Source organism: Vanessa tameamea, chromosome 26, assembly GCF_037043105.1.
Source record: "Vanessa tameamea isolate UH-Manoa-2023 chromosome 26, ilVanTame1 primary haplotype, whole genome shotgun sequence".
Classification (NCBI taxonomy): Eukaryota; Metazoa; Arthropoda; class Insecta; order Lepidoptera; family Nymphalidae; genus Vanessa; species Vanessa tameamea.
Genome location: NC_087334.1, coordinates 5806172 through 5822706, shown reverse-complemented (window position 1 = coordinate 5822706; position 16535 = coordinate 5806172). Strand labels below are relative to the sequence as shown.

The window sequence follows — 16535 nt, the reverse complement described above, 5'->3', positions numbered from 1 at the left end:
TGTTTATTATTATTGCCTAATTTAAATATTAAATCATCTTTTTTGTTATAACTTCTCAGTTAATTTCAGGCGTAATTAAGTAATGCGTACAAAAATTAAAAAAATAGGATTTTGAGTGAAAAGTTTCAATATAAATGCAATTAAAATAATATATAAGTAAACTAATTACATCCAAAATACTTTGTTTAAAACTGGAATTTCTAGATATAATGTATATTTAGACTAACGCAAGCCGTTTATTGCTCAGGTGGATATTTGCACTAAGGGCGGTTACACACCACTCCACATCGCCAGTCACTATGGTCAGGCCAACATGGTGAGGTACTTGCTGGAAAACGGTGCGTCTGTGAAGGCACAGACAACTCACGGGTAATATAACCTAATTCACAAATTTCTTTTACATTCGAAACTAGCTCATTCCCATCCTTTTAATATTGTAAGCTATTTAAAGAAACTATCATAATAATTAGAATGTTTTCCTTTTTGGATTTATTATGTTATCACCAAAATGCCAACATCACACTTTCAAAACATTATTATTATTACAGATATGAGCTTAACTTTATTTTACCTCTGTGAATTGTATTGAAATCTATTCTTGTGGCTCACCAGATATACTGCATTGCACCACGCAGCTCAACAAGGACATATCAACATTGTCAATATTCTTCTTGAACACAAAGCAGATGCTAATGCCACAACTATTGTAAGTCTACTGAGCTAAATTTACTATTGGGCTTTATGCTCTTATAATAAACCTAAAATAATACTAATTCTTAAGTCATTTGCAAAACATTCACAGTTCAATATATATTTCTATGAATCACAAATTTAACTTAATTATAAATCAGTATTAGGAAAACTATCCTTTACCAAACTAAACTAAAATATTATTTCAGAATGGCCAAACACCTCTGGATATAGCCTCAAAACTGGGCTACGTAACGGTGATGGAGACCCTTAAGGAGGTATCAGAACCCTCACTCGCTCCGGCATCGCAAGACAAATATAAAGTCGTGGCCCCTGAAACTATGTTGGAAACCTTTATGTCGGATTCGGAAGAAGAAGGAGGTGAGTAATATGGCAATAATACTGCGGAAAGATTTGGATGATTTGTCTTATCCGTGAAATAACAACAGATTTCTTATCATTAAAACGAGAAAAAAAAAATATATTTACTATTTTAATTATGTGGACCAATATATTTTCTATTTACATGGGTATGGGTCGTCATTTCACATTACTGATAAATTAGATAGTACAAAATTATGGCTAATAAATTGTAAGATGATGATTTTTTAGGTGAAGATGCTATTCTCAATGATCAGCCATACCGTTACCTGACAGCAGATGATATGAAGTCTTTAGGAGACGACTCACTTCCAATTGACGTGACGAAGGACGAAAGAACTGAATCGGCAATGAGCCACAAAAATATTATGGAGATTTCCCAAGGTATGATAACGATTGTAATTTATAATGTAATCATTATACACATATTTCTTTTTATAACGACTTGAACTCCGAAGGATTCCTTTGGAGAATTAGGATAAATAAATTCAGATTTGCTTTAGAAATATCCAACATGGATAAAAATCTCTCTGGTTTAAACACGAAAGTTTTAACCAAAGACTGCGGGTTAATTTCACTACAAATTTGATCCTTATTTGTGTGTATTTTATCTCTCGGTCAGTGAAGGAAAATATCAGGTATCTTTATGTGTTGTATGAAAATTTGTTACATTACTTACCACCACGACGACTAACGGTACTCCAGCAGTGTGAGCAAACCTTTGCCTCAAAACTGGTAATTTTGCGTTTAACAGGATCAGTGAACGGCATACCATATCAACCTCAACAAGAAGTGGTCGTCAAAAGCATCAGCCGCTACAGCACCACTCAAGCCCCTGAGGGTTATTGCTACAATGTTGATCCTACCCAGCCCAAGTCAGTAATCGAAGATCTTACTTGTATAAAAATCACTATTTTCAGTATTTCTAAACAAGCTTAAAAAATTTTAACTCTATTTTTTAAATTCTGAATATAGGTAAAAAAGAGGTAGGTAATATTTTTGTACAAAGTATTTTAAATACTGAAAGTATTATAACGTACTTATTTCAGATTGATAATAATTATACATTGATTGTTGCACATGCGATTCTGGATTATGACCAACAGGAAAAAACTTCAATGGAAAAAGTGAGTCACTATTTTAGTATTTTCTCAACAAGAGTAATTATTAAGAAGTGAGTAATCTGAGTATTCAAGACAATTAAAATTTATAAAAAATATGACTGTCTGCAATACTGTTATGCGTTTTAATGTCACAAATTTGCTTCTTTGTTTTTTAATTATAATAACATACTCAACATTAAGATAATTGGTTTCATTTTTGTATGTGTTTGGATAATGTATTCATGTCATGAACAAAATATGTAATAAATCCTGCCAGTTTCCTGGTGTCGTTCCTGGTGGACGCGCGGGGCGGCGCGCTGCGCGGGTGTCGCGGCGGCGGCGTGCGCGTCATCGTCCCGCCGCTGTCTGCTCAACAGCCTACGAGGATTACTTGCAGGTTGGTCTGGTTACTATTTTCCGTCAACGCAACAACTTACAAACCTGGTTCGTATGACTTTAACGGTTAATGTAAAACCGATACTAACAATCAGGTCTATAAAATGAAATCTATAATATTACTCAAATGCTGCGCGGTAGAATTTATCACCTGTCTGTAGAATGGGGGCGCAAAAAATATTGCTGTACAACTACCTAACTAAGAACTCCGATACCCCGTAATCCTTGAACAAATATTCTTAATACAAATTGTTCCAGATACTTGAAACCGTCTCGAATTAATCACATGCCTCCACTAATGGAAGGTGAGGCTCTCGCTTCCCGCGTGCTGGAGATGGGTCCCGTGTCGGCAAAGTTCTTGGGGTAAAATTGGAAAATATCTTAATAAAAGCTTACTAATCTAATTATATTTTACACACATGTATTATACTTTGACGATATCTGACGTCATATATATTTGACTATATAATACCCATTATATTATACGACTATAGTATATTTGGTATCATATTATTTCACTATCAATGAAAGAAGCGTTAATGTTAAGTGAATATACCCATTTTGACTATTTAACACAATTGTATTTCGAAATATATATATTAAAAGGCTATTTTGCCAACAATTTACTAACGGAAACATTGCTTTTGGCAGACCGGTTATCCTAGAAGTACCTCATTACGCGTCTCTAAGAGGCAAAGAACGCGAGATTGTTATCCTTCGGTCTGATAATGGCACCAGCTGGAGAGAACATAACGCTGATGCAACTGATGATGTCGTCCAGGATATTTTACACGAGACTCTGGAGATTGAAGGTAGTATTTGTACAATTAATCATAACTTTGTAATGGTTAAAAAACACACGAACAAGGTACTATTTGAATAGAAAATAAGTATAAAAAATTAAAACATGTTTTTGGAAATATAATCTAATAAAATGATTAAAAAAAAACCAGTTATCTTACACTTTATTAAATAATTACAAAATTAAACAAAAATACAAACTCATGTACCAACTCATTTAATTACATAACAGCAATCGGCTATACAAACAAAACCACTTTTAGTTACCGTTCTGTACCAAGCCAACGAGCAGAATGCGCCTTAGCCGGACGTACGCCGCCTTATAAAGACGTTTTAAATATATATTTAACAAAATATAACCTTTGCCAAACTTCCGAATTTGTTGCCAATGCGTTTTAGTTATAACGGCTATAACAATTACCGCAATCTTTATCAGAAACAAATGACGAAGAAAAAGGCTGGGACGCACCTCGCGTCACGCGCATCCTCACTCACGACTTTCCGCAATACTTCGCGGTGATATCCCGCATCCGGCAGGAAGTGCATGCCATAGGACCTGAAGGTAATGAATTCAAAATTTTACTGGAATTTGTATTATAATGCTCCAATGCGGGTTGGTGGAATACACATGTGGCAGAATTTCGTTGAAATTAGACACACGCAGGTTTCCTCATGAAGTTTTCCTTCACCGCCGAGCACGAGATGAATTTTAACACAAATTAAGCACATGAAAATTCAGTGGTGCTTGCCTGGGTTTGAACCCGAAATCATCGGTTAAGATGCACGCGTTCTAACCACTGGGCCATCTCGGCTCAAATTTGTTAAAGGACGAAGTTATCGTCATAGTAAGAAAGAGTATAATTAATAAATATATCAGAAAATATTTCGAACCATCTTTATAAGTGTAAATATTGACGTAAATTTAATAATAATAATGAAACCTTACAAAGATAAGTATAATAAGATTCATATTAAGTTAAATACAAGTTTAAACCTTCTAATTTATTATTGTATTAAGTTGTGAAGATTAAATATTGTTTGGCTCTTGAATATCTTTCCAGTAAACAATAAATTAATTTAACTAAAATTTGTTTTGAGTAATTTACAGTCAGTAATATTGACTTAACAAGGCTTTCTTATTGTTCATTAGGTGGCATGGTCTCTAGCTCCGTCGTTCCTCAAGTCCAGGCCGTATTTCCTCAAGGAGCCCTCACTAAGAAGATCAAAGTGGGCCTCCAGGTAAACCTTTTCAAACCACGTAAAGGTGTTAAGGATATGAATTTAAAAAAGATAACCGTTAACAACGTGTCAAAGAAGAAACGTTTCTCCTTAATTTGGTAGTGTTATAGTTATAATTATATAGACTTATTCATAAGATAATAATAATAAAGATCAGTATTTTTCACAGTGATGTCGTATACAATAATAATGAATTTCGACGAAGTCGGTATATAAACAAAGCTTATGAATTGTAACGAAGTAATTAGATTAGTTTATTTTAAGCCATCATTATGTAATAACATTAAAGCCTTATACGATTTTATAATTAATTGATTTAGACTTAACGGGTAATTTTAATATTATCTTATGTTCGTTAAAGTCGATGCAACCAATAATTTTATTTAGAATCAGAACAGATGTGAAAACGATTTTAGGCTCAATTGGCTTTAAAATTAATGTAGAGATTCTAAGTAAAAATTTGTAACCAAGTCGGTTTTGAATACTGATTTGATATACGCTTAAAATTTTTCTAATAATATATAGGCTTTAACGTTATTATAAATTTTATTATAATAGTAAATTATGAAGAAATGGATTCCTTGTCTACCACAAATCACGGCTTTGCTTCGACAAATGTTACCAATATTTCTAAGGAAATGGGTAAATACTCTTACAGAATCAAAAGTTCAATTAATCTGATTACGATAGATTGATAGTCCAACATTAGAACTGGTGGTATTTATCTCAAGGTTAATCTCTTAGCTTAAGTTAAACGACCTTACAAACAAGTGTGGTCCAGTTTGCAAGTTAGAAAGACTGAAAAATTGGGTGTTCCATTTTTAGATGTATACCTTATATCATTTATTTAAAAGTCTGCATTTGTTCGAAATTGACAAAAGATGATCAAGAAACAATAGTTAGTGTTCGAAATTCGAAAAATGCTTTTCAGTTTTCATTTTGGACAATCAATTTACGTAACGTATCAGAACTATCTCAGCTAGAGAACTAGTTACTAATAGACTTCCATGTTGAGAAGGAATTCCTTAGTATGTAATCTCGATTGGTTTGAAAGACGTAAGGTCTGTGTAGTTGATGTTGTGTGCACTTCATTGCCAAAATTGTGTTCTCTATATTAACGAATCAAAATGCCATTAAACCTACAGAAGTACAAATGCCGATGCCAAATTTTTTTTTATATACATTTAGTTTTTGACACTCTTAAGAGAAAATAGTTCAGTTTATTTATTGTTTTATATAAGACAGACGAATATTTACATCAATACTATATAATAATTGTAGGAAATAAATTTTCGTAGAACTATTTTGCTAGTTTAGATGTGCGGGATTGTTTGTCCCTATGAATAGTATAAATAAGCGTTGATTCTATTCTTGGTATTGAAATAAACAGTAATATAAATTATTTAAAAACACAAATACAGCCGGAAGATTTTGACTTAGAGGAAAAGAAGAAAATTAAACGTAAGAGGAAGAAATCGTAGGAATCTAATATTTACTTGATGGTAGGGCTTTGTGGTAGGGCTTGTTCTGGGTAGGTACCACCCACTCATCAGATATTCTACCACCAAACAGCAGTATCCAGTATTGTTGTGTTCCGGTTTGAAGGGTGAGTGAGCCAAGGTTGGTGGCGCGTTGGAGATGTAAAGAATCGAAAATTAACCATTATATTTCTTAAAGCGCCATCGTCTATGGGCGATGGTGACCATCATGTGGCTTTCTAGTGACCTTCAATTAGAAAAATCTTTTTATAATTTAAGATTTCTTATTGCAAGGTGTGTCACTTGCCTTAGGAATTGCGAATCATTATCAAATGATAATTATTAAAGTAATAGCACAGTTATAAATAAATATTATATTACTTTGCTATTTGTCAAGAATGGAATCTTCGTAAGCTCATTTCAAGGTCATTTTATCAATAACAAATTTGAATATTCAATATATTTCAGTATCTCTTTTAATATTAGATAATAGAATGTAGATTTTTTACGTTCGTACTATAATAAGGACTTTTAAAAAGTATTTTATGGTATACCTTTACCACATATCGTTACCAAAAAGTTACCACCGTAAGTTAAGTAAAAGCGTTACTCCTTAAAATAATGTTATACCCAATAAATTTAGTAGTCACTTATAAAATGTAGATGAAAAAACAAATAAAAAAATTAAAGTCAATACTTTGTTTTCAATTTAAATAAGCGTTGTTGAATATGACATGAAATCACTTGATACTCACACTGCGTGTCTGATGATGAACTAATGCGTTTGTTGTTCTCCTGTTGGTCTTTAGGTTAAATTAGCATGTAATTGTTGACATAAGTTTGAATGTAGATTATGTAAGAGTTGTTACATAAGATCTCGATTTGAATATGGGATTATAAAAGAAAAGGCAGATGAAGGTCATGGAGCATTATAGGGAAGCACCGAAAGCAAATACGAATTCTTGGTAATTGAAGTGTCAGCACTTTTTACGTATTAAAAAAGAAGCGTCGTATTGCTCTGTCGGGACTTTGCATTCGTTTTTGACTTTGATTTCGCTTTTTTGCATCACGATAATGTTCCGTACGTGGTATCAGCCTTTTGTTTTATAATCGATGATTTAAATATTTATTATATATGTATAGAATAATACAATATTTTGTGTGCTCAATTTAATGGAGTGACGTTATTTAGGCGTAGGTGTAACTTTAAGGAATTGCTAAATTTATTGGGTAATGTCTGTTTTACGCTTAAGTTATTTTAAAAAATGTTATGCGATTGTGAACTTTATTTCCTAAAGACCAAACGTGAGATATGCATGATTTATTTTGTTTGCAAGCTTTATGAATAATGTTTTTTGCATTTTGATTTTAATACGCATGTGTGAGAAATATCAATTAAATGTTGTTTATGGTTTCTGTGCTTTTCCCTGTGGTTTCATATATTCATTATCGCTTATTTATTGCACCGTTTATTCACCTTTTTCTGTTATCGAACACCATTTCAAATTGTGAGCTTTAAATGTATGATGAAAAAAATAACGCCAAATTATGGGTGAGTGAGTTTTTCTTACATTTCTTTATCGGTATATCGATCGTTTGGTCTTTAGCTACAATTATTTTTTATACTTTTAAACAACAATTTTCATGGATATCAATTTCACAGGCACAGATAATTGACTCGGAACTGACTGCGAAGCTACTAGGCCGTGGTGTCGCGGTATCACCAGTAGTCACGGTTGAACCTAGACGAAGAAAATTCCATAAAGCCATAACCCTCAGCATGCCAGCTCCTCGTCCCCACACCCAGGGGATGACGAACCAGTACAGCACATCATCAGCCCCAACCCTTAGACTCCTTTGTTCCATATCAGGTAAGATTATGATATTTTCGCTTATTATGTTACCCCGATTATTAGTTAATGGAAACGAACGTTCTAGAATTTATCGTTGATAATTTTAAACACATTGAAAAATTAACTTCCAAAAAGTTTCCAATAACCAATATAGTTTTGTGACGTGTTGCAATGGAGTATGGCTTATTCGATTAGCTAAATAAAATTTAAATTATTCATACAAAAGCTTCGCCACTGTTAAGGTAAGTAAGGCTATTGGAATACGCTCAGTAATAACAGTGCTTAGAATTACCTCAACCAATATTCCATTACAACACAATGTTGGAGTAGAAAATATTAGACAATTCATAAAAATACGTTATATGTAAACTGGCTAGTTAAATTTACATGAGATCAGTAGATAGTACATAACATTACGTAAACTTCCATAGTTTTAATAACTTCGAAGTCATAGAACAGTTGGTTAATTAATTAATCATAGCTCTTCTTTCTCATTAATGATTCAAGTACAAGATGTAGTATAATAATTAATATTTTATTAGATAAAAATATTATCCCAAAATTCTAGACAAAGGGATAAGCATGTTGATCGAAGAATCTATTTAGTTAATAGCTTTATTTTTCTATTTAACTCTACAAATATATAACAAAAGTAACATTCATATTAGGCAGGGTTACATTAGTTTAATACATATATCATTATCAAATGGCGCTTATAGCAAATACACAGAGCAGCTAAAGGGACATGTCCCTATGTGTGCGTTTTGTGCGTGTCTACATTGTCTTTGTTCTCGTGTGTTTGTGTGTGTTGCACGCTCACCGTGTACGGCGTTAAATAAAACGCTGCCCGTCTTATCAACGCGCATCAACAGGGGTATTTCGCAAAAGATCTCTCGAAGGTAAAAAAATAACTAGACTTTACAAATAACAATAAAAATAAAATACGTCGGTTAATTTTCACGTTACGTTATTATAATTTGTCCTTTGAATTTTTTGACTTTCTATCATTCATAAATCACGATGTCATCGTCTATACAATGATATATTAGATATAGCGTATAGACGTTGATATTCACTTTAATTTTCCCTTTGTCACTTTGAATGCTTTTCCATTTCTTGGCTTTACATACATTCTACCTCTTTGCACGGGCTGGAAGTTTTTGCTTTCTTATATCACTCACAATGTATCATATACAATGAATCTTGGGATAACGACGATATGCACTGATGTTAATATATAAAATATCACCGAATAACAGTATAGTGGAATTTATTGTTCAGGTTTAATAGTAATTTCGTACACGGCACATTTTGAGAAGTCAGCACAAATGAAACGGTTTTATCAATAAGTATGATAAGAATCATTCCATCCCGGAACCGTACACCATCCCACATTTCATACAACCGCGTCAGTGTTCCCAATGTTATATTTATTTGCTTCAACTGATCAAATTATTTTCCAAAACGGCCTATCAGTTTCATTTACTTTTTCATCTATTCTATTGTTTTTGTCACGTTTATTTTTCACCTCACTCTTCAGGATTTTCTTTTTATTTAATTTTTCCGTTATTTTCAGTGATTGTCCTTCGAGAGATCTGTTTTTCGCAAAATCAGACCAAAATTTGTAGAATTCGTCAATCAATTGAACATTGTATCATTGTTTTTTAAATACAGCACTATGCTTAAGTAATTAATAAATTTTATAAAGAGTGTCACATTTTAAATCACTTTTTCATTAAATTAAGTCCAACACGGTAGGTTATATTTATTATTTCCTATAGTATGTTGTCCTGCTTGGTGTGTGTTTGCTATAGGCCGTTTTGGAACCATTCTGTTTTGTTTTTTTTTTGTTTATTAACCTTTCTTATCCAAGTTACCTTGTTACATTGCTAACAAATACAACTGTACAAGTAATTCAATTGAAAATATATTTTTATTACATTTTTGTTTTCTTTCAGTACATTTTCCTAACATGTTTATATTAGTTAGTAGAAATGTAAAAATGGAGCGATGTAACGTAAAAAATATATCTAGTTTAAATGCTTATTGCATGCATTACTAAGTGGATTAAGTAAAAATTTATATGGCAGCTGAAAATGGCGTTGTAACAGCTACTGCCTTCGTAGCTTGAAATCGAAAATGTTATGATTTATAGTAAATGCTTCCCTTTCAACTATTTCATTCATCATATCTTTTGAACAGGAGGAACTAATCGAGCTCACTGGGAAGACGTTACGGAAAATACTCCGTTGACTTTTGTCAACGATTGTGTTTCGTTCACTACAACTGTGTCGGCTCGCTACTGGCTCATCGATTGTCGACACGTGGAGGACGCAACAAAAATGGCTACAGAATTATACAGGTATAAATATTCAGCAGAGTCGTACGTACTAAAAAACCGAATAAGGCTTAATTAAATTGTATTAAATATCTTTTTATTTTGTTATTGGTTTTAGTACAGATTTCAAAAACATTTTTTATAATAATCTAGTTTAGTAAAATACATAAATTTAAAGAAAGGAAATTATATGGTTGTTCTATACTTTTTTGTAGGGAAGCTATCCATGTGCCATTTATGGCACGTATTGTGGTTTACGCAAAGCGTACTGATGAGTGTCAAGCTCAATTACGTATGTTCTGTGTGACTGATGACAAAGAAGATAAGGCCTTGGAAAGGATCGAACGGTTCATACAAGTAGCTAAGAGTCGTGATGTCGAGGTGAGATTCAGTAGAGATGACAGAATGGTATTTTTTAAGATTATGTTGAGCTAAATTTTGCAAGAAAACTAAAGTTAGTTTTGGTATTTATTTTAATTCTGCTTTATTTAAATCTTATAGTTTTATATATGTAATTATGTTTTACGACGTTGTACAATTCAAGGCGATTAGAACGGTCAATTGCACTATTATGTATATGTTTATATTATATTATATTATATTATATATATGTTTCTCAATCAACTGTATTGTTATTAATCTATATAGGTCCATGAGGGAAAACCTGTTTATCTAGAGTTTGGTGGAAATCTAGTACCAGTGGCCAAATCTGGCGAACAGTTATCGATACCTTTCCGAGCTTTCCGCGAGAACAGAGTTGCTTTCCCAGTGATGATAAAAACTCAAGACTTAGAGCCGATGTGCCGATGCCAATTCATGAGAGATCCTAAAGTTCCCAAGGGTGAACCTTCACCCACACCGGTAAATATTTATCTACAACATATTCTGAACTATTAACAGAAATATTCTTACTATTTTCAACTATTGTTTTCGTTTTTAAGATTGCCGTACTAAATATAATGGTACCAGACGATTTATTGGTAGAAAGAACATCTCCAATACCAGCAGATATGGTGCCGCGACGAACCGAGGAACAGGAATTAATTTGGCGACAACGGCTTAGTGATCCAAGGTAAAATACCTTAATTGATTTGAGGGCAAAATTTCTTTTAATAAGAAAATGTTCTTTGCAATATTCAATGACATATTGAAGACCTACCAGTAAATATAGGACAGTAAGTAAATAAACAGATGGTATGTAAGTGTATCCACTGCGCAAGGTTAAAAATAAATGTAAAGGCAAGGTTACTCGTAACAAGATTGGTCGATACTGTAATAGGATTAACCCGATTTTACTCATCGGCTCGGAATTCTAGACTGAAGTAAGTCCTGAATGAGTAGAACACAATTAAGCTGTGTTATTCTATTCTAGTGCTTGTCTGTGACAACAGACATGCAAAATAAAATTTTAATATTACCTAATAATCTTGATATTACATAAATTTGATAATATTGTGGTTTTAGATTGGAAGATATTTGTATTTTACTCGGTAAAGATTGGGTGGCTTTGGCTTATGAATTAGGAGTGAGTGTCGCAACTGTAAACCAGATACAAGCAAAGCGAATAACTGCAGCTGAGCAAGCTCAGTTGATGTTAAAACTTTGGAAGACTCAATCTGGAACTAAGGCTCAAGGTATTTTGTTTTTATTTCAAAATAAGTTAAACTAAAACATACTTTTATATTTGGACTTATTTTTAATTCTAATAAAATTAGGGCTTAATTTTTTTATGGTGAAATATATTTCTTTACCATAACCTAGAATACAAAACAATAAGGTATTGATTTTAATTTTGAAAACAATATCACATATATTTTAGATAATTCATTGGAACTTGCACTATGTCGTATCGGAAGGGACGATATTATTGCTCCACAATCGGAAATGACAAATGAAAGGCGTATTCAAAGAAATATATACCAAGAGAGACAAGAATCAGAGGAGATCGAAGCGTACAAAGGTAAAAGTAGAATATTTATTGTTTTGTACATGTAATTATAACAATCCATTGAAATGATCACCGTGATGTAAATAGATTCCATAAAAAAATGAAGATAAATAAAATAGATATAAATATTAAAATTATATAATTTCATGATATCTATAGCTGAAGAGGACAATAAGCTCAAAGAGAATATTTATGATGATAATGAATTTGAAGAACGTACGCGTACAGAAGACCTAGACCAAGACGAAGCCAAATATTCTCCAGAAGAAAAATCAGTGTTAGAAAAAAGCGAAATGGATAGAACTCCTACACCGAGTGAAGAAAGCGAAGAAGATGAGGGTGCGTATTTAATATTATAGGTCAAATAATATATATTATTTTGCTTGACTTATCAATAATATATGTTTGGTGGAAATCATAGACGTAAAGCGCAGCGTAGCTGAAAGGAAGGAGCAAATTACTAAGAAACTCAGTTGCAGTAAAATTCCTTCATCGAAACAGAAAAAAGAGTTACGTGAAGAGATAATAGAGATAAAAACTCAAATAAAGCCTGACATAAAGAAATTTCAAGATATTGAACAACAGGTAATTAATTCTGCCATGTATGAAAATATTTTTTTAAGATTCTAAATACACTTCTTATTTATCATTAATATATTTTAGGTTAAAGCAGAATCAAAAATAGAACAAATTCGCTTAAAAACTTCACCAGATACCGTTGACGTTGAAGATGCTAAAGATATACGAAGGGAGCAACAAGTTACTGAAAGAAAAGAAGAAATAAAACAAGAAAGACCAATAGAACAATTTAGAAAATTCGATCCATCTTCCCCTGGTAAACCAACACCAAAGCATCTACAACGACACATGCGAAACGAATCGATGAGATTTCCATCTGGTGATTTCTCTAATGTCACAATTACTCCTAAGAAGTCAACAACAGTAGAAACCCATCAAACGACAACTATAAAACAAACCACTGAAATTAAAACAGACACATTCACTAAGGAACCTATCTCACAAAAAGAAATTGATAGTGCAAGAGTTGAAGAAAAATTAGATGATGGTGATAAGTCACCCGAATTAGTAACCGATGAAGAAAAGGATATTGCAGAAGCAACTCTTAAAGACAAAATAAATGCATTTGAAATCAAAATATCGAAAGAACCTATCGAAACACCTAAACAAGTCAAACTCACAAAAGAAGCATTGAAAAGGCATACCCAAGAACAGGACCAGGGGTTGGAATATACACAGGCATTTGTGCGAGATCAGTCTAAGCAAATAACGAGTGAGAGTCAACAAGTTTTGATTGAGACTGAGAAGCAAATTCAAACTGTCAAGTCTGTAAAAGAGACGATACAACACTTCGATTCAAAAATTAAACACGATGAAAAGCCGAAACAGTTCCCAAAAACGATGAGAACTGACTCAACTTTGGTACAGGTTTCATCTGAAGAGGATAGTGAATTTTTGAAAAAATCAACAGATTCAGAAACTGAAACAGAATCACAGACGACAATAAAAATTGAGAAAGATAAAAAACACAAATTTGAAATCACCAAACATTCTTTTGAAAGAAAAATTGATGTTACAGATACTTTTGACTTAAAACTTAAAGAAGACGATGAAGAAAAAAAGGTTGAAGATGATATTGTTAAACAAGATGATTTAGTGGTTAGTACTGTAGAGCATAAAATTGAAAGCCAAGCTGATGAAGTAAAAATAAAAGTAAGTGAGGAAGAAACTACGGAAACATTAGAAGAAAAATATGTTCCTGATGATAAATTGAAAGATATGGTATATTGTTTTATTCAATTAAGTTCAATTTTAAGCTATAATAATATTTGTAAAGAAGTAACACATCAAACCGTAAATCAATTCCAGGTTGAAACTCAACAGTCAATAGCCAGCACAAAATCTGACATTAGCAAACATACTAAAACTGATTCAATAGGATCAGATGTACAAGATGCTCTTGGCCGGAAAATTTCCCAAGAATCCCCGTTGCCTTCTGGTATTGATAAAACCGATTCATTAGCTGACTTACAACAAAGCACAGAGAGGGATGTAAGCTTTGTGTCTCAAACTGAATCTAAGGTATAATAATTCTTTCTACTCCCTCATACAATATTTTTTCAATTTTATATTTGAAAAATATAAATAAAGAAAAAAATAAATTATTACTCCTCGCTTCATAGAAACTCAAAGTTTGTTAATAATTTATTATATTTATTAATAGCTTAGCAAATAATTTAATTTTATTATTGGTCTTAACTCAAGCGATCCTTGTCATTTATTTTATTTTAATTATACTGCAATAATCCGTAAAACTATTACAAGGAATGATTTTTTAATCCAATATGCTAATTGTACATCTTGCTTAGTAACCAAGTCATTTAAATTACAATGCAAGATAATTACTCCTAGTTCTGTGCTTTTATAATAATAACTCTTATTTAACTTATAATATTTATAACTTTAATAATGTGTTCATTCCGACTTTCATAATGAATTATTTTGTTGACAAATATTTTTACAGATATATTCAAAAGATTCTAAGCATAGAAGCGATTCATTAGATGAAGCGTCCCAATTCTCCGACTTAGAAGATCAAATTGGATTCAGTCCTGCACATAGGCCAGTTTTAGATAAGCCTGTTGATGAAGTAAAAATCTCTGAAACGGATGAAAAAATTATAACCATAACTGACACAAGTCGGTTTGACACTCTTCAATTTTTAAAATTTGAAAGCGAACATAGTGCCCAGGCGCTTCTACCTCTTCATACAGCAAAAGAATCTGAAAAGGTAGCATAGAAACCGTTTAAGAAAATTGAATTTTCAGCTTAAATATAAAATAATATTCACGTAAAATATATTTTCTTTATTTTAGACATCCGCTAAGGAATCTCCAGTTATAAGCGCTAAAGCTCGTCAATTTATAGAAACTGTCCCTGAGGATGATTCGGTCCAAGAGTGTTTCTTTTCAAAGCGTATTTATTCAGATTCATTAGAAGATTCTGACCACACGGACTCTAGGCGTCATTCAGAAGCAGACTCGTTGAAATCAGACCAATCTGATATGAAAGCTAAAATATCATCTTCTGATTTTGACGAGAGGGCAGAATATGAGGGAACTGCTGATTCCGGCAGCGGCTTTGGTGATGAAAAGTTTGAAGAAAGCATTGGTTTTACTTCAATCAAGATAGATTCACAGATTTTAGAATCACAAAAGCAAGACACTGATTCGACGTCAACACAAGCTGATGAACCAGAAGTGGTATTTAAAAAAGTTTTACCAAAACGGCATTCCCGAACTGAGTCTATTTCAATCACGAAAATAAGTGATTTACCAGATATTAAAATTCCATCAACTAAGCAAGAATTCCAAATGATTGTTACTGAAGCTGAAGAAATAGATAAGTCATTTGAAAAAGATGAACAGTCGGACAAAATTTCTTCTGAAAGTAGTAGAGAAATCGAAATATCTGATCGAAAATCATCTGAAGGTATTTCGGATAGGATAAGCTCTGAAGATGCAGTCACAGATAAGAAGACTTCCTCAGAAGAAGATCAAATTAAAGAAGATTTAGGATTAGACAAGGAAAAAATCAAAGATATAACCAAAACGGTAACAGAAATTACTAAAGAATTGGACCGAGATATACCAACGAAAGGAGATTCGTTATATAAAGGTACACAAATTACTGCCGTACTATAGTAAGTTTACTGTAAAATAAACAAATAAAAACTATTAATTCGTTTTTTTTTTGTTCAAGTTGAGGCGGATAAACGCCAATCGGTAACATCAGTGGGTTCTGTTAGCGAGTTGCGACTAGATGAAAAACGCCTTTCCGATGCCCATAGTCTTACTGAATCTAGAGATTATACTTTTGAAGAATCTGAAGATGATATTGGAACACAAGGTACTCACGTAGATATAAAAAAAGAAAAGTTACAAGACAAACAAGAAGTTGAGGGTAAAGCAAAATCGCCAGGTAACATGAGTTAATATTAAATTGATGTTTTTTACATATTATTATATCTTTTATGTATTTTATATATTTTGAATTCACAGATAAAGTAAGTGAACCATCAAAACTAGCAAAATTGACTCATGGAGATTCATTGGATGATGTGGAAGGTTTTCCGGAAGACCATGTTGCTGATTACGTACATAAACTACCACATATCGCCGAAATCAGGTATGATATCGATATACGATAGGATATTGATATATGCATATTTAGTTAATTTACAAATAAACTAATCGTTTTTCTTCAGTTCGGAATTTAAGTTTTTATATG

The 16535-nt window shown here is 32.4% G+C and overlaps 1 protein-coding gene across 8 annotated transcripts in view; it reads left to right on the top strand.

The window, feature by feature from the left end:
• Positions 1-16535, top strand: part of LOC113393537 (ankyrin-2) — a 143585-nt gene that overhangs the window by 36851 nt on the left and 90199 nt on the right. For 7 of the 8 annotated variants that reach the window (XM_064219069.1, XM_064219075.1, XM_064219073.1 and 4 more), the window contains exons 16-42: positions 248-369; positions 613-706; positions 900-1071; positions 1303-1455; positions 1826-1946; positions 2178-2198; positions 2452-2571; positions 2829-2933; positions 3222-3382; positions 3808-3933; positions 4522-4610; positions 7752-7959; positions 8814-8840; positions 10144-10303; positions 10495-10660; positions 10928-11140; positions 11221-11351; positions 11744-11913; positions 12099-12239; positions 12387-12566; positions 12649-12812; positions 12891-14027; positions 14115-14327; positions 14770-15036; positions 15122-15923; positions 16008-16226; positions 16307-16433. In XM_064219069.1, the coding sequence (XP_064075139.1) occupies positions 248-369; positions 613-706; positions 900-1071; positions 1303-1455; positions 1826-1946; positions 2178-2198; positions 2452-2571; positions 2829-2933; positions 3222-3382; positions 3808-3933; positions 4522-4610; positions 7752-7959; positions 8814-8840; positions 10144-10303; positions 10495-10660; positions 10928-11140; positions 11221-11351; positions 11744-11913; positions 12099-12239; positions 12387-12566; positions 12649-12812; positions 12891-14027; positions 14115-14327; positions 14770-15036; positions 15122-15923; positions 16008-16226; positions 16307-16433 (5609 nt within the window). The remainder of the gene's footprint in view (positions 1-247; positions 370-612; positions 707-899; positions 1072-1302; positions 1456-1825; positions 1947-2177; positions 2199-2451; positions 2572-2828; positions 2934-3221; positions 3383-3807; positions 3934-4521; positions 4611-7751; positions 7960-8813; positions 8841-10143; positions 10304-10494; positions 10661-10927; positions 11141-11220; positions 11352-11743; positions 11914-12098; positions 12240-12386; positions 12567-12648; positions 12813-12890; positions 14028-14114; positions 14328-14769; positions 15037-15121; positions 15924-16007; positions 16227-16306; positions 16434-16535) is intronic. The other variant, XM_026630486.2, reaches the window with a different exon arrangement.